At 38.6% G+C, this 25,853-nt stretch overlaps 1 protein-coding gene across 10 annotated transcripts in view; it reads right to left on the bottom strand.

The window, feature by feature from the left end:
• MGA (MAX dimerization protein MGA) overlaps positions 1–25,853 on the bottom strand; it is a 64,500-nt gene that overhangs the window by 26,581 nt on the left and 12,066 nt on the right. For 5 of the 10 annotated variants that reach the window (XM_032689748.1, XM_032689749.1, XM_032689753.1 and 2 more), the window contains exons 2-16: positions 24,045–25,184; positions 18,106–19,030; positions 17,680–17,767; positions 17,443–17,538; positions 13,797–13,925; positions 12,332–12,430; positions 10,300–10,943; positions 9,297–9,654; positions 8,208–8,431; positions 7,266–7,406; positions 6,778–6,853; positions 5,350–5,870; positions 3,589–3,886; positions 1,296–1,913; positions 413–712 (exon numbers count right to left, since the gene is read on the bottom strand). In XM_032689748.1, coding sequence (XP_032545639.1) covers positions 413–712; positions 1,296–1,913; positions 3,589–3,886; positions 5,350–5,870; positions 6,778–6,853; positions 7,266–7,406; positions 8,208–8,431; positions 9,297–9,654; positions 10,300–10,943; positions 12,332–12,430; positions 13,797–13,925; positions 17,443–17,538; positions 17,680–17,767; positions 18,106–19,030; positions 24,045–25,108 — 5,581 coding nt within the window. In that variant the 5' untranslated portion in view covers positions 25,109–25,184. The remainder of the gene's footprint in view (positions 1–412; positions 713–1,295; positions 1,914–3,588; positions 3,887–5,349; positions 5,871–6,777; positions 6,854–7,265; positions 7,407–8,207; positions 8,432–9,296; positions 9,655–10,299; positions 10,944–12,331; positions 12,431–13,796; positions 13,926–17,442; positions 17,539–17,679; positions 17,768–18,105; positions 19,031–24,044; positions 25,185–25,853) is intronic. The other 5 variants (XM_032689757.1, XM_032689755.1, XM_032689750.1 and 2 more) reach the window with 4 other exon arrangements.

Raw genomic sequence — 25,853 nt, 5'->3', positions numbered from 1 at the left:
GCAGAGCAGTACATTCAGTGAAACATGGGTAACAGTTCATTCTTTTTAAGAGACTCTCCAACAAGAATTATTTTTGAATCATCAGATCACCAGAGTTTCTTTTAAGCTGTGACAGTACAATGGACATGACTCCTTTGCCACACGCACACACAGACCCTTTTACTTGCTGCACACAACTATTAAATGTTGGCGACTTAGCTATTAACTGCACTTCCTATATTTTAGACACATGGTATTTAAGTTGTATTGCATCTGAATAATTACACTATGTTCTTCAACTACTCAGGCAGAAACAAATTAAACTCTGTTCAATTACTTCCAGTAGGGGAAAAGAGCATCACATTACTACATAATTTACTACATTTCCGAGTAACACACCAGTCAGTCAAGAAAGAAACACTGGACTTTGTACCTGGATTGCGGAGCATCACAGGCTGCACACTGGGCTGGGCACCTGCAGTTCGAACCTGCTGCAGGGGAACAAGCTGAATGATCTGCCCATTAGGGTGTCTGAACAGGTTTACAGCACCAGGGCTCCTGAGAGGCTGAAGGACCATCCTCTGTCTCTGCGCAATCTGCGTGTTGTTTAGCGGTCGCAAAGCAGAAGGTGTCTGATGCACTGGGATCAGCAACAATCGAGGTCCGACACGTTTGTCTGTTCCAGGAGCTATCTTTGGGGGAGTCTTACTTGCGGCTTGTGGAGTAGCATCTTCTGAAACATTTAAAAAGTTGTACAAAAATCAGTTTAAGAGAACAGCCTACAAATCAGCATTATTCTTAATAAATACAAGCACCAATATTTTAGAAACAACTGGATCTCTTTTATATTTGTTTGAAAGTACTTTTTTTTTCTTTTTATTCACAGAATGCATAGAACCAACCAGGCCAGAACAGTTGGGTTTTTTTCCCATGTAGTTCCACTAACATTTCTCAATCATGACACGGGAGAGTAATTCCATACCTACGTCTTGGACTCAATGCCAACCATGAACTTCTAGCAGTCATAACTGTGCTATACATTTCTATGGGCCAAGCAATGAATGTGAAGCTTTCAGCTCACTTCATACCAGTCACTGATCAGACACTTACATTTTTTTCCCTTCTCTACCAGCTCAGGCTGGAATACAAAAAAAACAATAAGAGATTATTTTTCTTATTCTATTTTGGAAAGAGGGGCGAGACAAGTGAATCCATATTTAAGTTTAGTCTAGTTGCAGACTGTACTACAGCTATGAAAGAGGCAGAACTAAAAACCAAAGTGTTTGCAGTAACAACCCAAAGCACCTAGGCATTACCTCTTTTTGGATTCTGTGGAGGACTTGAATTAACTCCTGACAGTATCATTGGAACAGAGACAGCAGAGGAAGTTAGTGTAGCTGCTGCAGCTGTTGTTAGTACAACTGTAGAAGTGGATGTTGTGACAACAGGACAAGTAATAGTTGGTGGTGTCACTACAGTCTTAGGGAATGATGTAGTCGCTACTGCTGCAACAATCCCTGTTGTTTTTGTTATGTTTACAGTAGCAGTAGAAGTGGTGGATGAGGCAGTAGTACAGGTGTTGATTCCAGGTGTTGCAGGAGCAGCTGTGACTGTAATTGCAGGAGAGCAGGCAGGTTCACTAGCTTTTGTCTGGCTAGGAGTGGTCACAGTAGATGCTGCTACACTGGTACTTTCCACAGTAACTGGAGAAGTGGTGGTGGCTGTAGTGACCCCAGGAGAGACTGTGCATTGAGCTGCAGATGGTGTTGAAGGAACAACAGGAGCAACAACTGTGATCGGTGTAGGCTTGACACTGAGCAACTGTGGCCTTGACGCAGGCTGGCGTGTGCTCGCTCCAGGAATCTTCTGCTGTAGAGTTCCAGCTTTGTTTATCACAAACTGGGCAAACACACCACCAGGGGAGGGTCGGGGAGCTGCAAATAAAAACTTGCAGGTCAAAATTTTAATAGATTTCCTCTCTGACTTTCACGAGGTGCTACAATTGTAATTTCAGCATGAATTTGAGCCTCCATTTTCTTTGTACCTTGTAATTAAACTGAAACCATTATGGCAGTCCCGAATATGCCTTACATGTTGGAAATATGTCTGCCTTATTCCACTTCTGTAGCTTTTTACTGCATTTCTTCCTGGACACGCAAAAGAATCAGGTCTTGAAGGGTTGTTCTTCATTGTGAAACTATGGACAATTCTAACTACAGTAAAGGAAAACAAACACCTAAGTGAAATAATGACCTTGAAATGTTTCCTAAACCTCAAATTCTTCCTGTAACAGCTTGTGTGATCTTCCTCTTTTTACTGCTTCTTGATTTTCATCCCCCTTCTACTGTATTCATCTTACACAGGCACAGGGGAAAGGGACAGGAGGGTGATAGAGTTTGCCATGTTCCCTTCTAATTGCAGTGATATTCATGCAACTGAGGACTTGATGGAACACATCTAACTAGTGGAAAGTAACCAATGGTGGAAGATCCTTTATCTCATCCCTTGCTCTCCAAGGGAGTAGATCACTGCATCTACATCACCAGATGTCTACAGATGAGTACAACAGCACATAGATTATGCAGCAAGCCCAACTTAAATATTGTAGTTATTTATGCATATAGCATTTTTAACCCTGACTATGCCAAAACATTTAAATCATATATGCAGCAATGACTTCACCCATCGATGAAATGTAGTCAGCTCTTTCATATTGCATAAATACAGAAAACAACAAGTTTTATTATAGGACAAGAAAAACAACACAACCATTGATGCAATGAAAATTTAGGCAGAAAGAAACAAAATAATCAATTAGAAATTATAGTTTTGCCAGGACACAGGTAACATCCTTTTCTCTTGCAAACCTTCTTCAGATCTTCATTTAAAGCGTGGGAATGTGTAGACAGGCATTTATTTTTTTTGAGGAAGCTGGGCAACTTCCTCTCTTGCCATCCTGGGGTAACCATTTCAGTATCAGCTCAGATACAAGTACATCATGCATCTTCCAATGCTCTTTTTTTTTTCCCCCCCAAACTCAAGGTGCTGACTAAATCCAACCCTGTTTAGCTTGTGAAATCCAATGAGATTAGAGGCTGGCGTGGTTATTGGCTGCACACTTGTTGTTTAGCTAATCCATTTTTGGACCGTCTTGTCTTTCACTGCTGCTTCACATATCTTTGGTGCTCACGAGAATTACGAATGCAACATCAGCAGAAAATCTAACAGCGAAGAACCACGTATTAGAGCAATACTTTACTTATTTTAAAGTACTGTGTTTGATGAAACATAAATAAAAATGATAGTAACAAAACTCCCCAAACAAAAATCCAAGTTAACATTTATCATGTCTCCATCCACTCTTTTTTGTCTCTTGAAAATGTGCTCTAGTAGCAATAATAAAACAACTAATAGTCAACATCTGTAATCTTACCCTGAAGTCAAAAATCAAACTTTCTGCTTTAAAGAGGTTATTTATTGCAGAGGCAGTTTAGGTAGGCAATGCAGCCAAAGGCAGCATGCACTGCTGCACAGAAATCAACATTAATGCTGTACACTCGGTACTTCAGCTTCACGCAATTTAAAACACAGTAATAAGTTCCAACCTACCTATCTGTCTCTGTGCTGGGACATGGGTTTTCAGAGTCGTCACAGTGGGGGTTGAAGTAGTGCTGGTGGAAGATGTAGTTTTAGGAGTTGATGTTGTGGGGCCCTGGACTGATGTTGTCCCAGAAGCAGGTGTTTTAGCACTGGATGCTACCTTGGAGATCACAGTACTGAGGGCTGCGATATGAAGTACTGTGGGCTGCAGCCTGCCTGTGATATAAGCCGCTAGCCGATTGGCAGGATGCAATGCCCCCATCTGTCCCAAAAGCAGTTTGGCCTGAGGATACCTTTTATCATTAACCTGAAAAAAGGGGAAAAGGGAAATTTTGTGAAAAGAACGCTAATTCACCACTTCTGGAGAGGCGTTTCACTCCATGGGACTTCTAAATGTCTTTTCAAAAAAACACTGCAATTCAGAATGGGAATTCCTCATTTCCTTATTGTCCGGGAAAACTTCAAACAACTCTTGTTATATCTTTGTAATACAGATTTTAAATGCTGCTCAGACTCTCGCATAAACCCACAGAGTCCAAGGAACATGTGAAATCACTGAAATTAGATAAGAGTGAAGGTAGCATCTGTTTTTCCTGTCCCTTACTTATGATACAGTCCTGAATAAAAATGGGTTCCCAAATTCAAGGACAATTTTGGATAAAATTCTCAAACCTAATTAAGTCCTACCATCACAAAAGAAGAATACTGATGATATATACATTGAGACAAAACTCTGAAGAGCTTGTAAAAGCTTTATCAGCTTTTTTCTTATCCGTACTGTCATTTGATACTGTAATTTAAGTATGATGAGTTGACTAACTTCAAAGTTGTAATGGTAACTGACTGCACAAGAGAAAAACAGAACATCTTTCTCAATGTCAGGCTTTATGTGTACTGGACAACAGGAAGTTTTGGTAGTGTTGCATTTTACTTTCAGGTTGTTCAATAATACCTTCTAAAAGCCAAATATATTTACCACACTAGACCTAAATAAGGTCTAGACTCTTTCTGCTGATCAACTTTTATAAAAGATAAGAAATCTCCTCAATTTTCTCTCTCTGCTCGCTTTTCTTTCTGAGAGTGCTGTATATGCAAAGTGTCATGAAAATGTTTTACTCTCATTTTCTAATTCACATGCCTTCCCTGAAAGTGGTTTTACTATAACCATAAATACCTATTAAGGAAAAGATCTTCATCCTAGCCCTACAGTTCCTACCACCAATTTTTAACACCAAGTCAGCAACAGAGAACGGCAGGGAAAGATCCACTTTGAATTTAGGATTATGAATTCTCTTGATGACACACATCTATTCTACAAAGAGGATGTAGGCTATTAGTGAAGATTAACAGTAAGCTGTAGCAAAAAGCAATTTAATGTTTACATTTTCATTTTCAAGTTTTGTCCCAGTGTATACTTCCTCAGAAAATGTTCTTCTTGCAGACTCTAACAGTCATTCATTTAGAAGTATTATCTGTCAAATGCATCTTCAGGGGGTTTTCAAAGCACCAAAAAAATCTTGAGAAAGATTCTGTACTTGGGTCAGCAAGACCCAAACAGCCAAAAAGACAAGCTAAACCATCAGAATTCCAATCAGATTTCTTAAGGGACAAGCTTATGGAGAGGGAAGAATGCCACCAGATACTAAGAATTCTTGTCTGGACAGGCAAAAGACCAGGCAGACAATTAAAAGAGTGTTCTCCCCTTCACAGAGTTCTGGGATACTGGATGAAACTGCATCTAATGTCCACAGTAAAGGCAGAGGGACCCACCTGAATCAAGCCTGAGGGGCTCATATTAGCTTTGCATTTGTAGACAACCAGTTTTCCTGCAGGAGAAACCCCTGCATAAAAAGGTAAGCCTTTGCCCCAATGCAACTTCTCCCGCAGTTTGTCCATTGGGTCTGCCCGCATGACCTTTACATTTTCTGAGTTATTGCATGATGACACTGCGCTATCAGGAGTCTCCAGGACAGGTATCTCAGGCTTCTCATCCTTGTCCTGGTAGGACGGCACTGAAATTTTCACTCTGGAGGAGCAGACAGGAGGGTGGTTCTCATCCTGGGCCTTGTGTTCCGAAGCCAATTCAATAAAGAAGCTACCCACTTTGAGGCACTGTGGCACGTTACTGTTGATATGCTGCGATAAGATGGTCAAGATCTTATTGTGATCTTCCTCCAAGTTGCAGTCAGAGATAATCTCAATAAGTTTGGTTGGTTCACCTTGAGTGGTGTGATGAACATAGGAGGTGGAGAAAGAGTCCCCCTCACTACGGGAAGAACACCAGCTTTTCTCTGAGAAAGAATTGAAATAGGTTTCTGCAATACTATGATATTTTAATCACCTGGATAGTCAAACAGTTTCATTCTGCCCACACCTCCACCCTTGCCTCAGCTCATCTGCAGGGCAACAAGTAAAAGAACTGTTCAAAGCATCACCTCCCCTTGCAGAGCTCCACAAGCAAGCAAAAACTCACAGCAGAACTAATGTATCTATTTCTCACGGTTCACTCCCTGCAGCCATACCACGTCAGGTTGTATCCCATTGCATCACAAGCTAAACAAAGCTGGGTTGTTTCAATACAAACACCACCAACATACAGTAGAGGGCATCACTGGTTATTCAAGAGATGGCACTTTTCTCTTGGAGTCAGAAAAGGACCACTGTCCTATAATAGCACGAGGGGCAAACATGATGCTAGCAGAACTGTCTTTTGCAGAAGGTGTGTAAACACAAGCAGGATCTTTTGTTGTCATTAGAGATAAAACGTCCCTTGTTGCAAAACTGTAAGGATGTTGAGCCCTGTGTCCTGGCCATTTTAATTTCACCTACCAATGCACCAGCAATTTCAACTAGTTGTATTATTTTTCCATTCCCATGCTTAAATGTAGAGTGTGCTGTTGTATACATTAAACAGTGAAAAAAAATCAGCTCAAAAAGGTAGTTATATTTCATTAGTGGATGGCACAATGCCTCTAGTATATGTCTCATTTTAAAGTTCATATCTCCATGTGATCCATACATACACAGCTGCTTAAGAAAACAGGAAACTGTAAGCACATCATTAGATTTTTATTGACAAGTGTAATAACTCCCCCAGCAAATGGACTTTTTTATCAATAGCTGCAACTTTTCTTAAAAATCCCACAAAAACATGTAACTTACAAAGAGGTCAAATCACACTCAAGACTCAGGTCTTACCTCTTGGTTTATTAGTGTCTTTGTCTACCTCACAGGTTGCCTTCTCAGGAGACTGAAGCTCTGGTTCATGCTCCTGCTGGAGGAAGGAAATGCAAGAAAAATATTTATCCTAGATATCTCACTTTCACACTAAAAGTCACATCACAAAATCAACTAATTCACCCCAAATCATAAAACATATGCTATGTTTGACAACATTATAGTTTTCGTCTTAGAACAGCTCTTTTAACAATGAACATTTAAGTCTTCCATGATAGTGCACTTGGCAGGCAGGAATTTCCTCAGACAAGATAATGTATGTCACAGTAACAGGGTAAGTTTATCAGCACTGGTACATGATTTAGGCTCCAGGCTCCACAGCCCTACCACCACCAAATGCAAGTCCAGCCCTTTTGTCATGAAGGAGTTTCTGGGGAAATAATTACTTCAAGATTTTCAATATTTTTGCCTGTTTTATGATACATGCTAGTTACAGTGTGACTTCTTACCTTTATACTACAACTCTGTGAATCACTTTTGTCTTTTTGCTGCTTTTTCTCCTCTCTTTTGTATTCATATACTCGCACCCTTGCACAAGTCATCAAACTTTCAAAGTACACGTAGACAGGATCCTTGTCCTCCTCTCGAATCTAAAAAAAAACCAAAACAAACAACCCCACACCTCTCCATTCTAGATGCACATGAGATCCAAAAACCAGCTTTGCTAGAAAAGTCTAGCATTTAAACCTAAATCTGCCCTCTTAGTATCACATAGCCCAGTCTACCACCACCCCCCCAAAAAACTCAAACCCATTCAGATATTCTTCTAAGTGGGGAAAGAAATCACGTCATGTATTTGTAACGTTATCTGCTATACATTATACAGCAACTCTGGTATCTCTGTCCTTCAGATATAACTAAACTCTACTGCTGTCGTTTCTTTTGTTAGATACTAAGGTGAGGGGAGAGGTAAAGACAGATTCTTCCAACATCGGCAGTGAAACCACAAGAAAGAACAGAAAAAATACCCAGAACTTCACTGAACACTGTGTGTCTGTATCCCAACTTTTTTTGCAAGTAATTCATTACTTAGATAGGTTACATTATGTAGATAATAACTTACATACACATTACAGAACTAGCAGTCATTTTGACAAAACTACCACATATTACTGCATTTTTAAATGATTTAAATTTTAAATCATTTAAATGATTTAAATCATAATCACCTTTCACCATCTGCGTATTGCTACAGCAAATTCTCAACAGAATTGGACATAGTTAAAGATTTATATACAATCAATTAATTCTTGCTTATCTACATACTTATGGGCAGTCAATTCTAGGCTTTCACCTCAAACTTCTCTAAAATTTCCTAGCACAGAAGCTTTTGGCAGTATTTTGTTTTAATTTTCAATACAAAGAAAAACATGCATCTCTTCCTCTCTTACCACTGGATTGGGTTTAGGAGTATACACTCTGCCTGGTTTTATTCCACTGGAAGATCTGTTCTTACTAGAAAGCAAGACCTCTGGGTTGGGCAGTACCGTAGATTTAACCGGTTCAACAACAGATGGTGTTGGGACGTAAATGGGCTCTGGATCTATTTCACCTTCTACCTTCACCCACAATGGACAATTCCTAACAGGTTGTTCTGGTTCTGAGTCACAGATAGCTGAAAAAAAGAATAAAACCAAACATAACTTACAAATGAACCTCCATCTAAAACTGCAGTAACAGAATTTTTTGTTTGAGCTTGAGATCTAGCCATGCAGCAATCACTAGTTCATACTGCCAGACATACTACTGGTTGTTTTTCTTGTCTCAAATTATAGCCAAAAGTGACAGGGAATTGTCCACAAGAAAGAGCAAATGATAATCAAATGATTCTACGCTAACCATTGCTCACTTGTACTGTGATAGCAGATACACAAAGGCACTGAAAATTAGTGACTTTCACTGATGCTGTGTACTGAAAAATTACAAAACACCAAAAAAAACCTAGACTTGTATATCACAGCTCTTTGGAAGAATTAATTTATTCTGGTAGAACACCAGAAAACACTATGCTCACTTTTAGTTATTGCTAAAGGTAATACTAGCAAGAAAATGAAAACGTAAATTCGTAGACAATTTCTACCAATTTGGTTTCCTGAGCATACCTTAGGCCAGGTCTGAAACTACCACAAATCACTGTATTTTCACTGAAGCCAATGAACTAGGTAGCTATATATGGCAACTGAAAATACAGCTCTAGATACTCACCTGGTAACAACGAGAGATAACAGCATTATCACAGCGAATACTGCCAACAGTGATAGCAGTAATTATCTCATATCCCTAGTCTTTAGATACATTCAGAGATTTGAGCAAGAGTTTAAATTACCAAAAAGAAACTCCAGCTATTTGATTGCAATAAACAACTACGTAGTGCCCAAAATGCTAATCAGGTAAGTAAGAATTAAAAAAAAAGGGAAAAGGTGTTATTTCCTGCTAGTCAGTTATATAAAAGCATATATATATTGCCCACCAATACTCACTGTATTCCACTCTTTTTCTCTTCTTCTTATCTTTCTGCTTCAGTTCTTCTTCTTCCCCATCACCCTCTTCTTCCACATCTTCATCCTCTTGCTGTTGTCCTTGTGTTCCGTATAGCACAAGATTTCCACGAACAGCCTTTTTCATCATTTTCTTATGTTTTGATCCTCCCTTCACCAGCAACACTCTTCTCTTCAAGCAAGTACAACCAAACATACAGTCTGGCCTGCGGCAGTGGGTAGGCTGACGTTTCTCCAGCGCTAGACTGGCACATACACAACCCAGTCGACAGAAATCATTATTGCAAGGAGGTGCTCGTCGTCTTATTATTTTGTGGATAGGTTTGCTTTTAAGAGACGCCTAGAAAAAAGTTTTAAAGAAATACAAACCTCCAATTTTAGTAAGAAGAATATTTTACTAAAATTAAATCAAGCATATGCAAAATGCTATTCAAAGTTCATTTAGAATAACCCTTCCAACTACATTATTTACATACAAAAATCTGTCATCTATACCTAAAAAAACCCAAAAAAACAGAGGAGTGTTTGTATTTGAAGTCTTCTAAGAGTCAATATGAAACAGCAAAACCATCTTGATAATAAGTAAGATGGGGAAAAAGCAAAAGAAGTTCTCATGTGACAACCAAGTTACATGACCATGATTGTCTTGCAGTTAGCTCAACTGAAAAAATAAAAGTGACAAAGAGCAAGCAAATGCAATTACTGAACAACAATTGTATTAACAGAATTTTTAATGGTGAAAATTCTAGAGAACTCATTCATCATTTGTATCACCATGCTATTATCACAATTAGTATTTTCACATACTGCTAAGTCAGCACTCCTCAACTTTCACTGTAAAGACTACACCACAAAGTAACCTCATGCTCTGTCATGCTCCTTAGCAGCTTCAGTCTAATTTTTCTGCATGTCTATGCAACATCAGTAAATGGGCAGATTAAAAAAAGCAACAGTACAGAAAGGAAAGAAACAATTACAGATCTACCTGAGCTGTAAGCAGGGTTGCCAGAGAGATGTCTGCTCGCTCTTCCGTAATATAGGTACGTGGTTTCCCATCCCAGAGAGCACAGTCTTCCAAGTCCATTAACTTCACTTGAGATTTAGACAAACCTGGTGGACGAGCTGTCTGTTGATGTTGTGGCGTTTGACGCAAACTAATCTGTTTTGGAAATGTATTTTCATCCACAGCTGGTAGCACAAAACCATCTCCCTGGTTACTCAAACTGCTAGCAGACTTAGAAGCCTTTTCCCCTGACACTGATGAGTTCTGTTTCTGCTTTGCAGGAAAAGGTGAAGGCAGAATAGGCTTGTAAGATGACTTTACTCTACTGTTCACAGATGTCTGTCTGGTTTGAGTCTTTGTCTTCCTAGAGGTAGATGATGGAGGAACAGGCTTGAACGTGAAAGATGTTGATGGAATTACAGTGGACTGCTTCTTTAAAACACTGTCGAGTGTTCGCACATAGCTAGTGCTCTTAGTGGGAAGCTGATACACCACAGGAGAAGTGGGAGTGTTAGAAGAGAACCCCATACTTGTTTCCATCAATTTCCCTTCATTTTCCAGGTACTCATCCAGCTTGTCACTACAGAACGCTGAGCGATTCTTCAATGAACCTTCTGAACTGCCACCTAAATAAATAAAGAGTACTTTAACCCCTGGAAAAACACACTGACAAATGTTATAATAATTAAACACTATACAATAGGTAAATACGTCTCTTAAAATAGGTACACCAAATATAACCCACTCTGAAACACAACCAGCGGCCTGAACAACTGTTTTTGTGGAAATCTCACATGTGTATTTGTTGTGGGTTGACCTTGGCTGGACTCCAGGTGCCCACCAAGCCACTCCATCACTCTCCTTCTCAGTAGAGTGAGGGACTGAAAGTAAACTGCAAAAAACATCATGGGCCAAGATAAAAGCAATTTAATAAAGCAAAGCCATGTGTGGAAGCAAAGGAAAACACAAGATTTATTCTCTACCTCCCATCAGCAGGTGATGTCCAGGCACTTCCTGGGAAACAGGGCTTCAGTACAAGCATCAGTTACTCCAGAAGACAAACATCGTAAATAACAAATGCCCCCACTCTTTCTCCTTTCTCTTAAGCTTTTATTGTAGAGCAGATATACAGCACGGCACATCCCTTTGATCAGTTTGAGTCAGCTGTTCTATATCCCCTCCCAAGATCATGCCCACCCACCAGCCTTCTGCTGAGGGGGGAATGTTGGAGAGGCAGCCTTGGTGCTGTGCCAGCACTGCTCAGCAGCAGCCAAAACACTGGTGTGTTATCAACACCTTTCCAGCTACCAATGCAGAGCACAGCACTGTGAGGGCTGCTATGGGGAAATGAGCTCCATCTCAGCCAGACGCCTCACAGCATTCACTCACAAAAACAAGCCTTCAACAGGCAGGGCTTCTGTGTTTCTATTCTTACTTTGCTTGTCCTAAACACCTGAACTACCTACCTGGTACACCACAACACATCTGGAATATCCCAAAAAAGTACAGAAGGTACAATATAAATATTTAACCTAAATATAAAGTAAAAAATTGGCAAATTGCCAATGATCCATTTCTCCTTGAGGTATGGTGAAGTAATCAAATTTGTCAGGAATACCTGTTCTAACTGGAGTTAAAAATACATCAATATAAATGAAAATTACTCTAGTTCATTAGGGTCCCTGAGGCAACATAATTCTGGAATTACCGTACTTCCATGTAAACTCAAAACTGACAAACAAAACCAAAACTATTACAGCTTTGATCTTCACTCAAGCCTTCTGTATAGAAGAGATGTATTTTTATCTTACTTCCCTCATAAACTTCCATTCTGACTATGAAACCAGTACTAAAAAATTCTTTAATCATAACAGTTTATATATATAAAAAAGAAAATTCTTATCAAGACACACACAAATACCAGAGTGCAAGACATATGGACAGCCAAGATAAAGGCCATGTGTTGGAAATATGTACACTGATTTCTCTTGGTTTACTTTTTTTTTTTTTTTACCTTCATTTCTAGAAGCACCGTGAAGCTTCCCTCGCCAGCCTTTGATTTTTGTGAAATCATTTGTTTTTCCTGTCCTGGAAACAAAAGGAAAGCCAGTATCTGGAAAAGAAGAAAGCTAGCCTCAATTTATGAACCAAGCTTGATTCTGTTGCTTTTTCCTTTTCAGGGATAGACGAACAGTAGAAAATCAAAAAGTTTGAAGCAACTTGATTTTTACTTTTTATTTTTACTTTTGGGTTTTTTTTTTAAATTAACAGAATACTAACAAATACAAGCTTCCTGTAGAGTTCTGCTGTATGGTCATGCATCTGCAATCCCATACAACAGGTGTCTTCTCCTGCATTTTCAGTTTTAGTCTCCTTAACAATGGTGCAAGCAGCTGATTCCAAAAGTCTAGTGGGTCAATCAAGTAAAAAGTAGGCTAAAATGGAACAGGCAGGTTTTAATCTGATTCTACAGCCTCACTCAGCAAGAGAAGTTATTTGATTCTCTCCCCTGCATTGAGCCAACGACTTTTATAAGACCTGTATAAACTTCATTTAATGTTTGGTGTTCTGTTAAATTCAGATGAGTATCAATTAGGGGCAGGGACAGTAAATAACCACAATGGGCAAACAGTGACATCCCTAACAAGTTATCCATCAGCTTTGAGAGCTAAGATAGAATATAAAAATACAAACAGGGATTTGTGTGGCCATTTCAGGTATTACTAAGCTAGAAACAACTGCATTTAACACCAAGCTGACAGAAGTCTTCTGAACTGAATCTGCCTCTCTTGCACTGTAAACAAAATTGAGATTCAATGTCTGCCTCTATCAGCTCCCAAAAGCAGCAGATTAAGAAAGATACAGTAATCAGAATACTACAGTGGGAGAAAAAGTAGAAGAAAGATAAGCATATAAGCTAAGCTATACTTCATCCAACCAGTTCATCACTAAAAACAGTATCTACCAACAGTATTAGAATCACAGTCACAGTATAATGAGAAATGCATTTGTTTGGATACCAAATAAGTTCAAAAAAGCACAATCAGTCAGCACTTTTGTAATAAATAACTATTAAGAAGTTACAGGGCAGCTCCCAAGTGACATCTCAATGTCTTCTGGAAAATTCTAATACTCAGCTCTGTAAAAGACAACTTTTTTTTTGTTTTGCATGTGAGCAACATGAGACAAATTTAGATCGCTTAGGCTTTTTCTGAGCAATTTGAGAGGTCAGTATAAAATAAACTAGGTATCACAGCCATCACAAAACATGAAGGCTAAAGACAATCCAGCCACAATTACTCAGAACTCCTTGGCCAGTAACTACATAATGATTCAAGGAAGTTCTCGTATTTTGTCCTTTTAATATCACTTTAATCTCTTTAAGATGTTAAGCTGAACTAAATGGCCATTCTCTCCTTCTCAACATTGATAATAAAAAGGTAATACTTGGGATTTCATAAAATTCATATTCTACCCACCTGGAGAATTGGGATTGGTTCCTGGATAGTTCCACAAAGAGTAATTTGAGTAGGAAAGAGGAAGCTGCACACCCAAATATTTCAAGTCGATGCTCATTGTTGGGTCCACAGAATTCAACTTCAATCCCACTACAAGAAAGTCAAGCTATTTACTAAAAGACAAACCACTAAGTTATACACAGCTTTTTCCAGCATTCACCCACCATTTTATGAGACTTGAAAAACAGCATTAGCATCTATAACTGTTATTTATACTGGATTTACAGCAGGTATGAATTAAAGAGCATTTTATGTAATGGGAAATTGAGGAAAAAAAGACTGAATTACTTTTCATAGTTTTCTTAATTACTACCTAAGTTTTCACAGAAACTTATTAACCATGGTGTTAGTATTGTAATAAATCTCACAATAAAAGCTTTTGCTTGTTTTTCTGAATAAGTCAGCACTGTCTATATCCTTGAAGACTACAGTTACTGCCTGAACCCAACTCAGTTGACTGACATTTCATATCACTACTTAAATTATCAATCCCGCCAGTGGTACTTACATCCCCTTCTATACTGAAAGCTAATCCTGTGCAAGAACATACATCACACACACATCAGTTTCAACTAGCAGTAAGAGAGAAGAGCAAAGCACATTTTAGCTCTGAAGAATGCGTGTTTGTTATGATACAAACTTGTATTTAGACTGATCTCAGAACTTAGTTCATCAAATGATCCCAGTTTCAGTAGGTTATTTTTTTTTCCCCTGAACTTGGCACTTTGCAATGAAACACTTTTTTTTTTTCCCTGAAGCAGGGGGAAAAATGCTATAAAGAAATTAAACAATCCATGTTGCTGATGGCCCCATAAATACTTAACTGCCTAAAACATATTCCTTCATTAACTGCCCCCGAATACTCAAATTGAAAGATTTACTTGGTCACAAAAGCTATCTTTATCCATGACGAAACAAATATAGACACAAAAATGCTCAGAAAAGCAGAAGCTAGGAAATTTCACTTTTCACCAGAAAATATTGTCACACTGAATTCCAGAAATTTCTGCTGTCACTCAAATTCAGCTCATAGTTGGGAGTTGAGAACATCTATTTTGGATTTTAGCTATAGAAACCTACAAATGTTGCTGCTGTTGCCAACATGTCTAAAATTAATACATTAAATGTGTGAGCTTTGAAACTGAACATGTATGACTTGATAAGGCTCAAAAAACATAAAGCAGTATTTGCATAGATAACTCAGTGTTGGTGGTACACATTTATGTTAATAAGTGGCAACACAGTGATCAGATTACTGGCAGCCTGGAAACAATCAACACCGAACAAATCTCAAACGTGGTTGTTTAAACACATACTGTTATCAAAGGCAGTTTAGTGAGATATAATTTTCATATCTACATAGGGAAAATGAGAAGTAAGCAAGTCAATCTGGCATTTTGTATAAAAACACGTCAACTGCCAAATGTCAAGATGCCATCCATTTCTTTTCAAACTCTACTTCAAGTAAGATAGAAAGAGTACACAATCTATTTTTCTTGACACTCCATTCTGTCACCTCCAAAAACAAGCCTATCTTTGTTTAATACTCGAAAAAAAAAAAAAAAGAACATCACCCATGCAAAATATCTATTATTTCAGTTTAGGATCACCCAGACAAAAAACAAGAGGATGATTCCAAGAGCAACACAAAATGCACGCAGGTAGCCAGAAGAGAACAGATGGTAACAGTTAAGTATTATGTCACTACAGACATCCCCATACATGACAGGTGACCTTTATTACTTTCTATCATCTCCATCATATTGCTAAATTTCAGTTGCTGTAGTCAAATAGTAGCAAATGAAGAGCCTTAAGAACTTTCTCTTTTCTATCAGTGGCAGTTGACAAATCTGAAATATGACGCATGGTAACAGTGCCTTGAATTTTCAGGAATATAATATGGGATTCAAACTAGCTCAGATAGAAGAGGCATCTCATAGAATTGCAGCACTCCAGCAGAAGCTTTCCTTCTAACACGCTTAAGTTGGATTCCCTTCTTAATAAAGCATCTTCCTGGAGCTCTGGTGTTTCTAAGATCCAAACAGCCTCGATCACCATGTTTTAAAGTTCAAAAATCAACAGCAATTGTGGGGTTCAGGTACAGCTCCAACTTTTCATCAGTGAATCTCAAAAAGAATCTTAAGCTTCTCAACTACACACTTCACACCACTCCAGAAGCTGGAGGAAAAGCATGTGGGTTGTACACATTCTCAGCTGCAGGATCATCTCATGAGTAAAACAGCCCTCGCTAGTTCTGTAGTTGCCAACACATCACATGGTTGCCAACATACTGTAATTTTATGATATTTTTCTTAGATAACATCTAAGAGGTCCACAAGAAGGTTTAACGTTACTGTAACATTTGTTTAGTGCTGTATCTAGCACTCCCAGCAGCTGACCACAGAAGGGATTTTGCCCCCAGTTTTAAAAACATGGTGGTAACATAATGCACGACAACACACAGGGACCTGTGAGGGGAGGTTGGCCAGTGAGGTCCTTAGAAAACAGGGATACCTATTTCTGGAATCATGGCAAGGGAAAATTCCATTTTCATGATACAACTACCAATACTGATGCTGTATCACTGAGGTACAACTTGGCTAAAGATGGGTTAACTTGTTTTATTCCCACCACATCTGGGACACAGCTAAGAACTCTCTATCTCCTTCTTATGACCATTTTGCAAAGTTTAAAGACAGAAATGTCAGCTCCACACTAACAAGAGGTGCAGACATTCCTTTAAATGATTGCAAAAAATGACAGGCTAGTAGTCATCATACCTCGTACATAAACCACACAAGATAATCCAGCGTTCTTCACCACAGAAGGTCTTTGAGGAGTCAGAACAGCTCATATCAGAGTATCAGTATTTGGAATCTCAGTCCCTACAGTATTACAGTTACATGTTTGAAAAATTCAGGGTCAGAGCCTCAGGAGTGTGAGGTACAACACTTCCATCAGGATCAATAATTTCATCACCTGCTCTGATGACTATATTAATGTCATTGGTCTCACAACTAATATTGCTGAAGTCCTTCAACATCATCAGTAGAAAGAAGACGAAGTTCTGCTGTGTGGATCCTTGACTTTCTCCTATCTACCTCAGGATAATATCGTATATAAATAAAAGATCACAAAATACAAGTACCTTGCTTGTCCCTTCTATGTGGCTAGTGAACCTGGATCTAAAAGGATTCAAAGAAATATGGACTCAAATATGGCAAATGTAGTCTTAGTTAACTGTTGCTGGATCTCTAGCTCCTCTACTATCAGGAAATATCTATTTTAATGAAGGAGTAAAATCAACTCCATCAGCTCTCAACCAGATTTAGCTCATTACAAAACAGGCACTGTCTGAAGTCTGAAGGCTTAGCGACTTCTGCAAGAGTCACACAACATGCAGACTCCAACTCTCTTGCTGGAAATTCAAGATCCATCTATTGCCACCTGCACATTTTCTAGTTTGCAACAAGAATGTGTGAAAATGAAAACCTAAATCCCAGATGGATTAGGCATATACAGTATTGCAACCAGCAGGAAATCATCAGCTCAGTATGATTAAGTATAATAATCAACCAGGTGCAACAGCCGTACATCATCTGCTTACCTTCCTGAAGGCTAGGATGTATTACTTGCTTATGCCTCAAGGTCTTCAGCTCTTCCATCAATTCCTTTTCCAGCACATGTATTCTTGCTTGACAGTCTGCTCAAAAAATAAAAAGAAGAGAATATATAAAAAAATTTACCATGCAAAAAATTGACTTAATTATTAATTTTTCAGTGTGTCTTTACAAATTCCCTTATTGCAGAGAAGAGCCACTCACAAAAAAATAGAAAAATGTACCTGGATCACTTGTAGTCAACAGAGGAGCCTGAAGATTCTGTGACTCTTCTCCTCCAGCTCTATCAACAGTGTTAATGTCAAGAGCTTCCTAGACACATAAAGAGGCTTGAGTAAGTGTAAGATCCCTTAAAACACTTAGATGCAAACTAGGACACATAAAATCATCACCAATTATTCAAAACTTGAGACTGATTAATAAAAAAGTATGAATTCTTTTACACAGAACTCTAGATCCCACTACTTTTCCCTAAGCTCCTAAGTAAGTAAATGTTATGAATAACATAGGCACAAGATAAGGACGGATTTGGAAAGAGGCCACAAATCTCCAAACTCAGTTTAAAACAAAATATACCTCCAGTTGCAAGCAAAAAGGGCTTAAAAATGAGACATTATTATAAAAGCTTTTCAACAACAGTGAGGTTTTACCTTTGATGCAAAGGACACAAAAAGGACACCGTCAACATCTTCGAGGTCCGGTTTAACATCTGGAAGGATACTCCCAGGCCCCAGAGAGGTGCTCTTGCTCGTTATTACAGTTTTCCCTATACCTTTAGGTGGTCGACCAGCCTTGGAAATTTTCAGTTTGCGTGGTCTTCCTCTTTTAGTTGTAACTGATGATAGGGTGCTTTGATTGTTACCAGAGCCTTTGAGGGACATAGGATTCTTCAGTATACCAGGCCTTCTTCTGCTACAGATCTCTTTGTCTGAAAAGTCACAATTTACTGAGCCCCTGAGATTAAGATTAGGTGATTTGGATACAGTCCACTGGGCCTCTCCGATTGAAGAGTATTTCTGTGACATTTTACTCCCAGGAGATTCTTTTTTCGTAACTAACTCCTCGGTGACAGTGCCTGAGTAAGAGTCTTTGTGATTTTCAAAACACACAGGCAAAGAATCCAGGATTGCACTCAAAGGGGATTTATCCTTCTTGCAAGAGGAAAGCATGGTCTGTGGCAGCTCAGATATCTTCACTGTGCTCTTTGTGACTGCACAAGGTTCTAAATAGACCACAGGCATCTTACCACTATCCAGTTTTAACATTTTTGCTTTGGCAACACCTGAAGGACTGGTCAGCATACGCTTCCTAGACCTGAATTCTCCATCAGTTCCATCTGTTTCACGGCGTCTCATTAGGTGTTTCTGTACAATGGGATCATCATCATCAGTGTTGGAATACTCATCAGTTTCTTCATCTGTGTCTTCCTGTTTCACAGTTATACCTTGTATGCAAATATTTGACTCATAGTCATAGTCATCTGCTGGTTCCTCTTTAATGACTACATTAAAGTGTCCATTTGGGTCCAACGGAGATGCCACACGAGAAGTGCTTTCGTAACTGCTAGCAATGGGACTGGGGTGGAAGGGAGGGGACAAAACCAAAACACAACATAAGATCTTTATCAAATCTCTTCCTTTACTGAAATTCCATTATCTCATATAATCCTGGGTTACACATTGTAAAAACCTTCCAGAATATTCCCAGATGTGGGTCTGCCAAATTAGCTGTCATTTACAAGCTTACATTTTTAGAAGTAAGCACTCGAAAAACCCTAAGAAATTGCCACCATTAAGAACAATTCAGTTTCTTATCTGAAGGCAGCAGCACAACTTCCTTCCCTTCTACTATCAGGGTGACATTTGTCTTTTTTCCTCTTTCACTCAGCATGAACTTATGCTAAGCTGTCATGTTTGAAATGCTTAGAAGTGGCCTTAGTTTGACGTGTACCTTGTTAAGACACTAAAGCCATTGTGCTTGCAAATAAGAAGCCAAGTGAGTGTTTAATGCACTAAAATTTTAGTTAATTCGTCCTGAAACCACATATAGACAATTCCTAAGTTCAACTGTTGTTTGAACACTTACAGAATGTTAATATCCTGGTGAATCTTGCTCCATTTTCACCAAATCTGAGTACTAACCTAACCAGAATTCAATATGCCATGCGTTAAATACAGAACACTAACAGTGCAGGCAGTTACACTCTGATGATGGGCTTCTTGAGGGCCAGACACATCAGTCAAAAAACTGCAATCAGCAGTTTTTTAAAGTGTATCAGAAGTTGGCTCCTCATCATAAGAGAAAACAGCTAAGGTATGAAATCAGAAACTCATATTCACAGTGAACCTCAGAAAAAAGTCAGAACTTATTTACTAAACATATGAGCTGATATTCCAATACTCTCTTTATATATATTTTATGAGACACTACACAGAACTTTAATTATATTAAATTATTATTCAAATTTTCAACTTTGTTATTAACATGTTATTAAAAATAATACTACTTGTTAATGATAACAATTTCAAGTATAATTTAACATAATTGTAATAATGCTATATTATATAGAGAGTGAATGTTGCTTTACATATATTGGATGTATGTGTGTCTATTTTATTATTAATATTATCCATCCGTACCCCTTTAAAGAATGACTATGCTCAGTTGAACCCACAGCTGGGATTGAGGAAGGGGAAAACAAGTGGATGAAGAGGCTGCTTCCTCCTTCTGCAGATGGAGGACATACTTTAGGGAGAAAAGCTGGGACGCACAAGAGTCGTAACATGGAGCTGGGAGTCTTCACCTTGAGAAGAAAGACTGCAGTGTTAAAACAGGGAGCTGACTATCAAGATACAGATTTATATATTTACATAAAAATCCTAAAGAACAAGAGGGAAGCTATCTAAAAAACTTTCTGCAATTCAGAAGGACACTAAGTAACCAGCATTAAGCTTGAAGAAAAACCTGCCTTGTGAGGGAATAACAGGCAGCAGCAGAGTTCTGTCTACTGTCTTGTTTTGTCTACTGTCATCTCTGGACAATGAGTTTCCTATTAGAAAGTTTCTAGCTTTCATTTAATTAATAATGTCAAACGTAAGATTATAAAGTCCTTGTAAGATTGAAACCTCTTTTTTCTTCTGTGAGTTAACTGTCAAAGAAATTCAAAGACAAACCACCTATAGGTTATTGGCAACTGAAAATCCTGTCACATTACAGCTAGAGGTTGATTCGGTACAGCTGATCCACAATTAAAAGTGAATGTATCTGCTCCTCTATCTTAAAATTCTCAAAAATAAAGAGACAAAAGACCCTAAAAAACTTACAGGCCGGGAATAAATGTCTCACCCGAGTTCTATTGTTTCCGGTTGGAAGCCCAGTAAAGCCTGGACTTCCCTAGTAATTTTCCTTTATCCTTTGCAAGGTGTGCATATGTAAGCTAAGGATTATCTTTCTGGACAGTATCCAAACCAAAGAAGTCCAGCTGTAAAACTGAAACTTCTAGACACAAATATTGTTTTATTCTGCATATTGGAACCAAGCCAGATGGTGACAAGAGTGACATATCACCCACATACACATACGCATGAGAATATAAAGTATTTGCACAAATCCTGAGCAGCATTTTTCTGTTTTAAAATTCTGATGCAATTATCAACTTCTTAAAGAATAAAAAAGTTGCTTCTTAGCACTGAAGTAATTTCATTTGGCCCTTAGTTTGTGAAGTTATGTGCAATGTAAGTAGTCACAAACTTCTCTTCCTCTCATCTACGGGCAAGAAAGTCTGTCCTCTCAAAATTCTCAGCTTAATCCAAGATCTCATAAAATAGTGAAATAATGTCTTAACTAGTTCTTTCTTTGCCTGATATGGAACAATGCTCATATTCAAACCATCTTCTTTACAGCCCAAGTAATGTATTTGGCACCCTCACAACAGAACAGTAAAAGCAGAGAAATTGCCTTCTTGCATTTTGCCAAATTAAAAACCATTAAGCTGCTTATTTTTTGAAAGTACCAAGACATATCAATTTGTTTTAGGCACATCATTTCAAAATATATCAGAGAGGAAGGGTGGGAAAAATTTGATATCTTCATATCTTGATATCTAGCAACCTGTGGCAGAGGTTTGAAGGATGATCACTTGCCTTTCTCTCCCAAAAGAAAGGCGAACAAGTAAGAAAAGCAAACTGTCAAGAGTAAACACAAGACAACTAAATCAGAAAAATAAGACTAATTGATAATTAAAAATCCCACAGAATTTAATTTTTGAAGCAAGAAATCTAAAAGACCTTGGAAGGGAGAAATGGTACATTAGCCTGAAACACTTAAGAACCAGTAAATTTCATTTGTGGCTCCTTCCATGGCCCAAACCTCTGAGTGTTTCCACGCATAAGCATTCTTATAGAAGCGCCCACAACTTGAATTAAGCATTTATTTTCTTTACAACACACCTGGTTAAACTAAACATAAGATCAGACCACAGAAGAAAAACACAAAAAAACTCCACATAGTACCTTATATGAAGAGAAATAGTCCTTTACTTCTAAAATCCTCTAATAACTCAAGATTAAAATTACTCTCAGGTATATGCAACCTTTTACATAGTTCCATTCTCAAAAACGTCAGAAGAATTGAGTATTGGTGGGAAGTTCCATGCTCTACAGCATTAGGAACTCCACTTCTTTTATCTGAGAGGTAGCAGTTCCCAACTTCTGCCTCTCACCCAAACCTAAACTCAGCAGAAATCAATACCCTGTATAAAAAGCAAGATAGAGCCTATCAACTGCTACTAAGAGCTTGCCTGCCACAAAAAACTATTGCCCAGTCTTCATTAATATGTAAATATTAATGTGCTTAGCTTGATAAATAAAAATGACACGGGCTCAATGCTGTCCTTGAAAGGCTGACATATTTATAAACTCAATGACATGGCACAAAAAGACTGTGAACAGATCAGAAATAAAAAGGAGAACTACTGTTCTGAAAAACTCCAGCATATACAAAGACAATTCTGCCATTTCTTGGATAAGATCAATTTTCTCTTTCCAAGTGCTGAATTTTACTTTTTCACACAGATTACAAAAACCTAAAACAAGAAGCTGGACAATGCTTAAAGGTAGTTCAGGATGGTGGTAACAATTATTCATCAAACGGCACGTGCTCCCAAGGCTAGACAATAGAAAGATGCTTTGCAGTCTTTTCCTGTCTGTGCAGCTTTTAGCACACTTCAGAGATAAAATGTCTTGGAGGCAAAACTAAGGAAGGCATCTAACATGCTCTGGACCAAAAGAAATAAAGTCTGTCAATTTGCATCATATATTTTTTAGGAAGGTCCTTGAGTCCTTAAAACAATGGTTTTCTTTCCTTTGAAATAAACAGTTCTCCAAATAATCTGCTTCAATTACCCTCTCCAGGAAAACAAAGTATCACTATGAAGGCAAAATAAACCTGTCAATAATTATTTTCCGAGTTTTACTTCCAATATGTAAAGTTATCTAAACACTTCTTCATGCTGTATTCCTAGGAACTAAAGAAAGCCCATCCTCTCTATAATCAGTGTGCTTTCAGTCTTTAAAGTGGGTTACAACACAAATTTTGGGGAATATAAGAAGTCTAGATGTTCTTCTTCCTAACAGACTGACACTGGAAAATACTGCAGAAGAACGGTTAGGGCACTCTAGATCTCAAAACAATTCTAGTACTCAAGAATTATTACAATTAAACTCAATAAAGTGTCAAAGTACAGAGAACTTTGTAATTTGAAGTGACAAAGTGACATGAAACAACATGTCACTTTTATTTTATTATACTCTTTTTATTTCTTCACATTCAAAGTACCTCTATCATCTCTTGACACACATTAACTATTCACTGTCTCCTCTGTTCTATTGCTTAAGATTTTGGAAACTAAGTGAAAGGGCAGTAAAATAAAACGTTTTGCCAGGCTTGCTTTAGCAAAAGGAAGTTATTCTGAAGTACTTCTGTGGGTGCAGATTCTCCTACCTCACAGCAAATATGAGGCAACTGACTCCCAGTAGGCAGGCTACCTCACACTACTTTGTGGAATAAAAGAATTCACACCAAGCAGTTATTGACAAAACAGTGGTGTGCTGCCAATTACAACTGCCTTGCAGCAATCCCTATACATACCCAACCTGAACACCCACACGCACTACACAACATCCATTAATGCGAACTGAAGCTACGTAGACAGCACGTCACTGTGGCAAGCAACCCTAAAAGGAAAGGCAGTGTTTTGATGACTGCAATGTGCTATTTAAAACTCTGAAAAAATAAATTTAGCCTTCTAAAATGCTAAAAGGGTTAAGAGAAATCCCTCGACACTTCTTAACAAAGGGAGCTAAAGCAACACAGAAAATAATATTGAACTCTTGCACTCTTCAAACACCTTAGAAAGCCCAGACTGTTAAAGATTGTTCGAGCAAAGAAAAGTTTATAGCAATACTAAGTGTTCTTCCATTTCAGGTCACGCAACTTTTAGTTGTAAATCTGTACACTGAGCATCCTGTTATCTCTTTACCAAACCTCCCACTCAACCAGTATTTGTACCAAAAATGCAGTGTTAACCCACCTTTCAGAGACTTCTTGTTTTAGCTTTGGCATAACACCTGAAGAGAGGTCAGTGTCCAGGAGACCCAGAAAGTCTCCTTCTGCGTTAAAGGACTCTTTGTTAAGCTTGATGTCTGATGGGTTTTGACCAATCAGTGAAGAATCTAAACTTCTCTGATGCACTTCTAATGCATCAGCTTCAGCAGGGCGACCACAAATGCCAGCAGCACTAAAAACGTCACCTCCCTCCAATTCCGAGTTACTGTTCTGTTTCACATCACGCTGAGGTCGACTATTCAACCCATCATCTCTGAATCCTTTAGCAAATGGATTGTAATCAATTTTCAGCTGGGTAATCTGGATGTTCTGGTAGGCTGTAACCGCGAAGAATTCCGTCTGTGGAAAGGTAAACGTATGGACATCAGGGCCATTAAGCTGAATGACTTCTGTGGCTTTGTTTGCAGGCACCAAGTGAAGTCGTGGCAGATAACGGTGCATAGAATGCAAGATTATGTGACCCTCCTGGTCCAGGGTATTGTTGGTGAGTTTAAGTTTGTAGAAGGACACCGGCTGGTGCATCCAGAACTGGCCAGTGGAAGGTGATTCTGGATGAATAAACACTCGCCCAAGAACATGTGGTTCTGCCTTCCCACTGGGCTCCCACCAACGGCCATTCCATTTGTATCGGTGATTATCCACAGGGGATATGTCCATGACTAGGATGTACTTCTGACTGGAATTCAGACCTGTAATCCAGTATCGGCAATATGGGAACATGCGCCTCCCCTGCTTCGTCAGAATCATCTCTGTGTTGCGATGGTAGAATTCATTCCACATGCTGTTGTTATCCAGAGTGACAGTAATGCCCCCTGAGACACAGTCAGCTGGGAGGCAGGTCTTGACTCGGGGTTTTACTGGAGTTGATACACTGCTGGCGAGAGCACAAGCATCGTGGTTTGCTACAAGGATTCCTTGGTCAGCTTTTCCATTTCCCTGCTGTTGTTTCAAGATGACAAAAAAAGCAGGTGCTGCACCAGACACGGTCCCGCCATCCCGGCTAGCCAAGACAATTTGCTGTTTCTCCATGATGAGCACTCTCACGAGCTCAAATCAAACGCAAATTCTACACGGTTCTAATGATCTTTTATGTGTGTTCAACATCCTGGAAGAAAAGGAAAACACAGTTAAAAATATTCCAATACAATCTAAGAAACTAATTAAGTCTCGTGAGACACCCTTTTTGTAAGAGTTTTCCACATTAAAAACTTGAAAGATAACCAGTACTATAAAAGAGATTACAATTAGGATGTAACAAATCAAGGCTGCATGAGTGTATGTAATTTCCACCTTAAAGACATGGGGGGCCAGTAGACCTTTAAACAGCATTTTCATATATGCTTTGCCACAACAGAATATCTTGGTTTGCTTGGTATTTCAAAGTGCTCTTTTTTCTGACATTGCCTCAACTCTTCAGACATTAGCCAAAAGTTTTCAGGAGAGCAAATGACACATTTCTGACGTAAAGGCAAAAGTCTTGCCAGAAAGGAGTTCCCTGAGGTCAAAAACTTCCCAAAAATTTGAAGGAGGAAAAGAAAAAGAAATGTTAAAAACGTTTTCGCTCAATTTCTTTATTGAAAATGACTAAGTTTGTGGGGTTGAAATTTCTTTGCTTACACTCCTCCCCACCCCAAGAACTTCTACTTGTCTGTCAAAGGCAGAGACAAAAAGAAGGGAAAAAATAGTTCAAATGGATAAGCTTTGGAAAAAGATAGACAAACTAACCCCCAAAAGGCCACGAAGCTAAGATTAAATGGATTAATGTGAAGCACTG

The sequence above is a fragment of the Chiroxiphia lanceolata genome, chromosome 6 (genome assembly GCF_009829145.1).
Source record: "Chiroxiphia lanceolata isolate bChiLan1 chromosome 6, bChiLan1.pri, whole genome shotgun sequence".
NCBI lineage: Eukaryota > Metazoa > Chordata > Aves > Passeriformes > Pipridae > Chiroxiphia > Chiroxiphia lanceolata.
The sequence above is the reverse complement of the archived record's forward strand: the minus strand, read 5'-3'. Positions and strand labels throughout refer to the sequence as shown.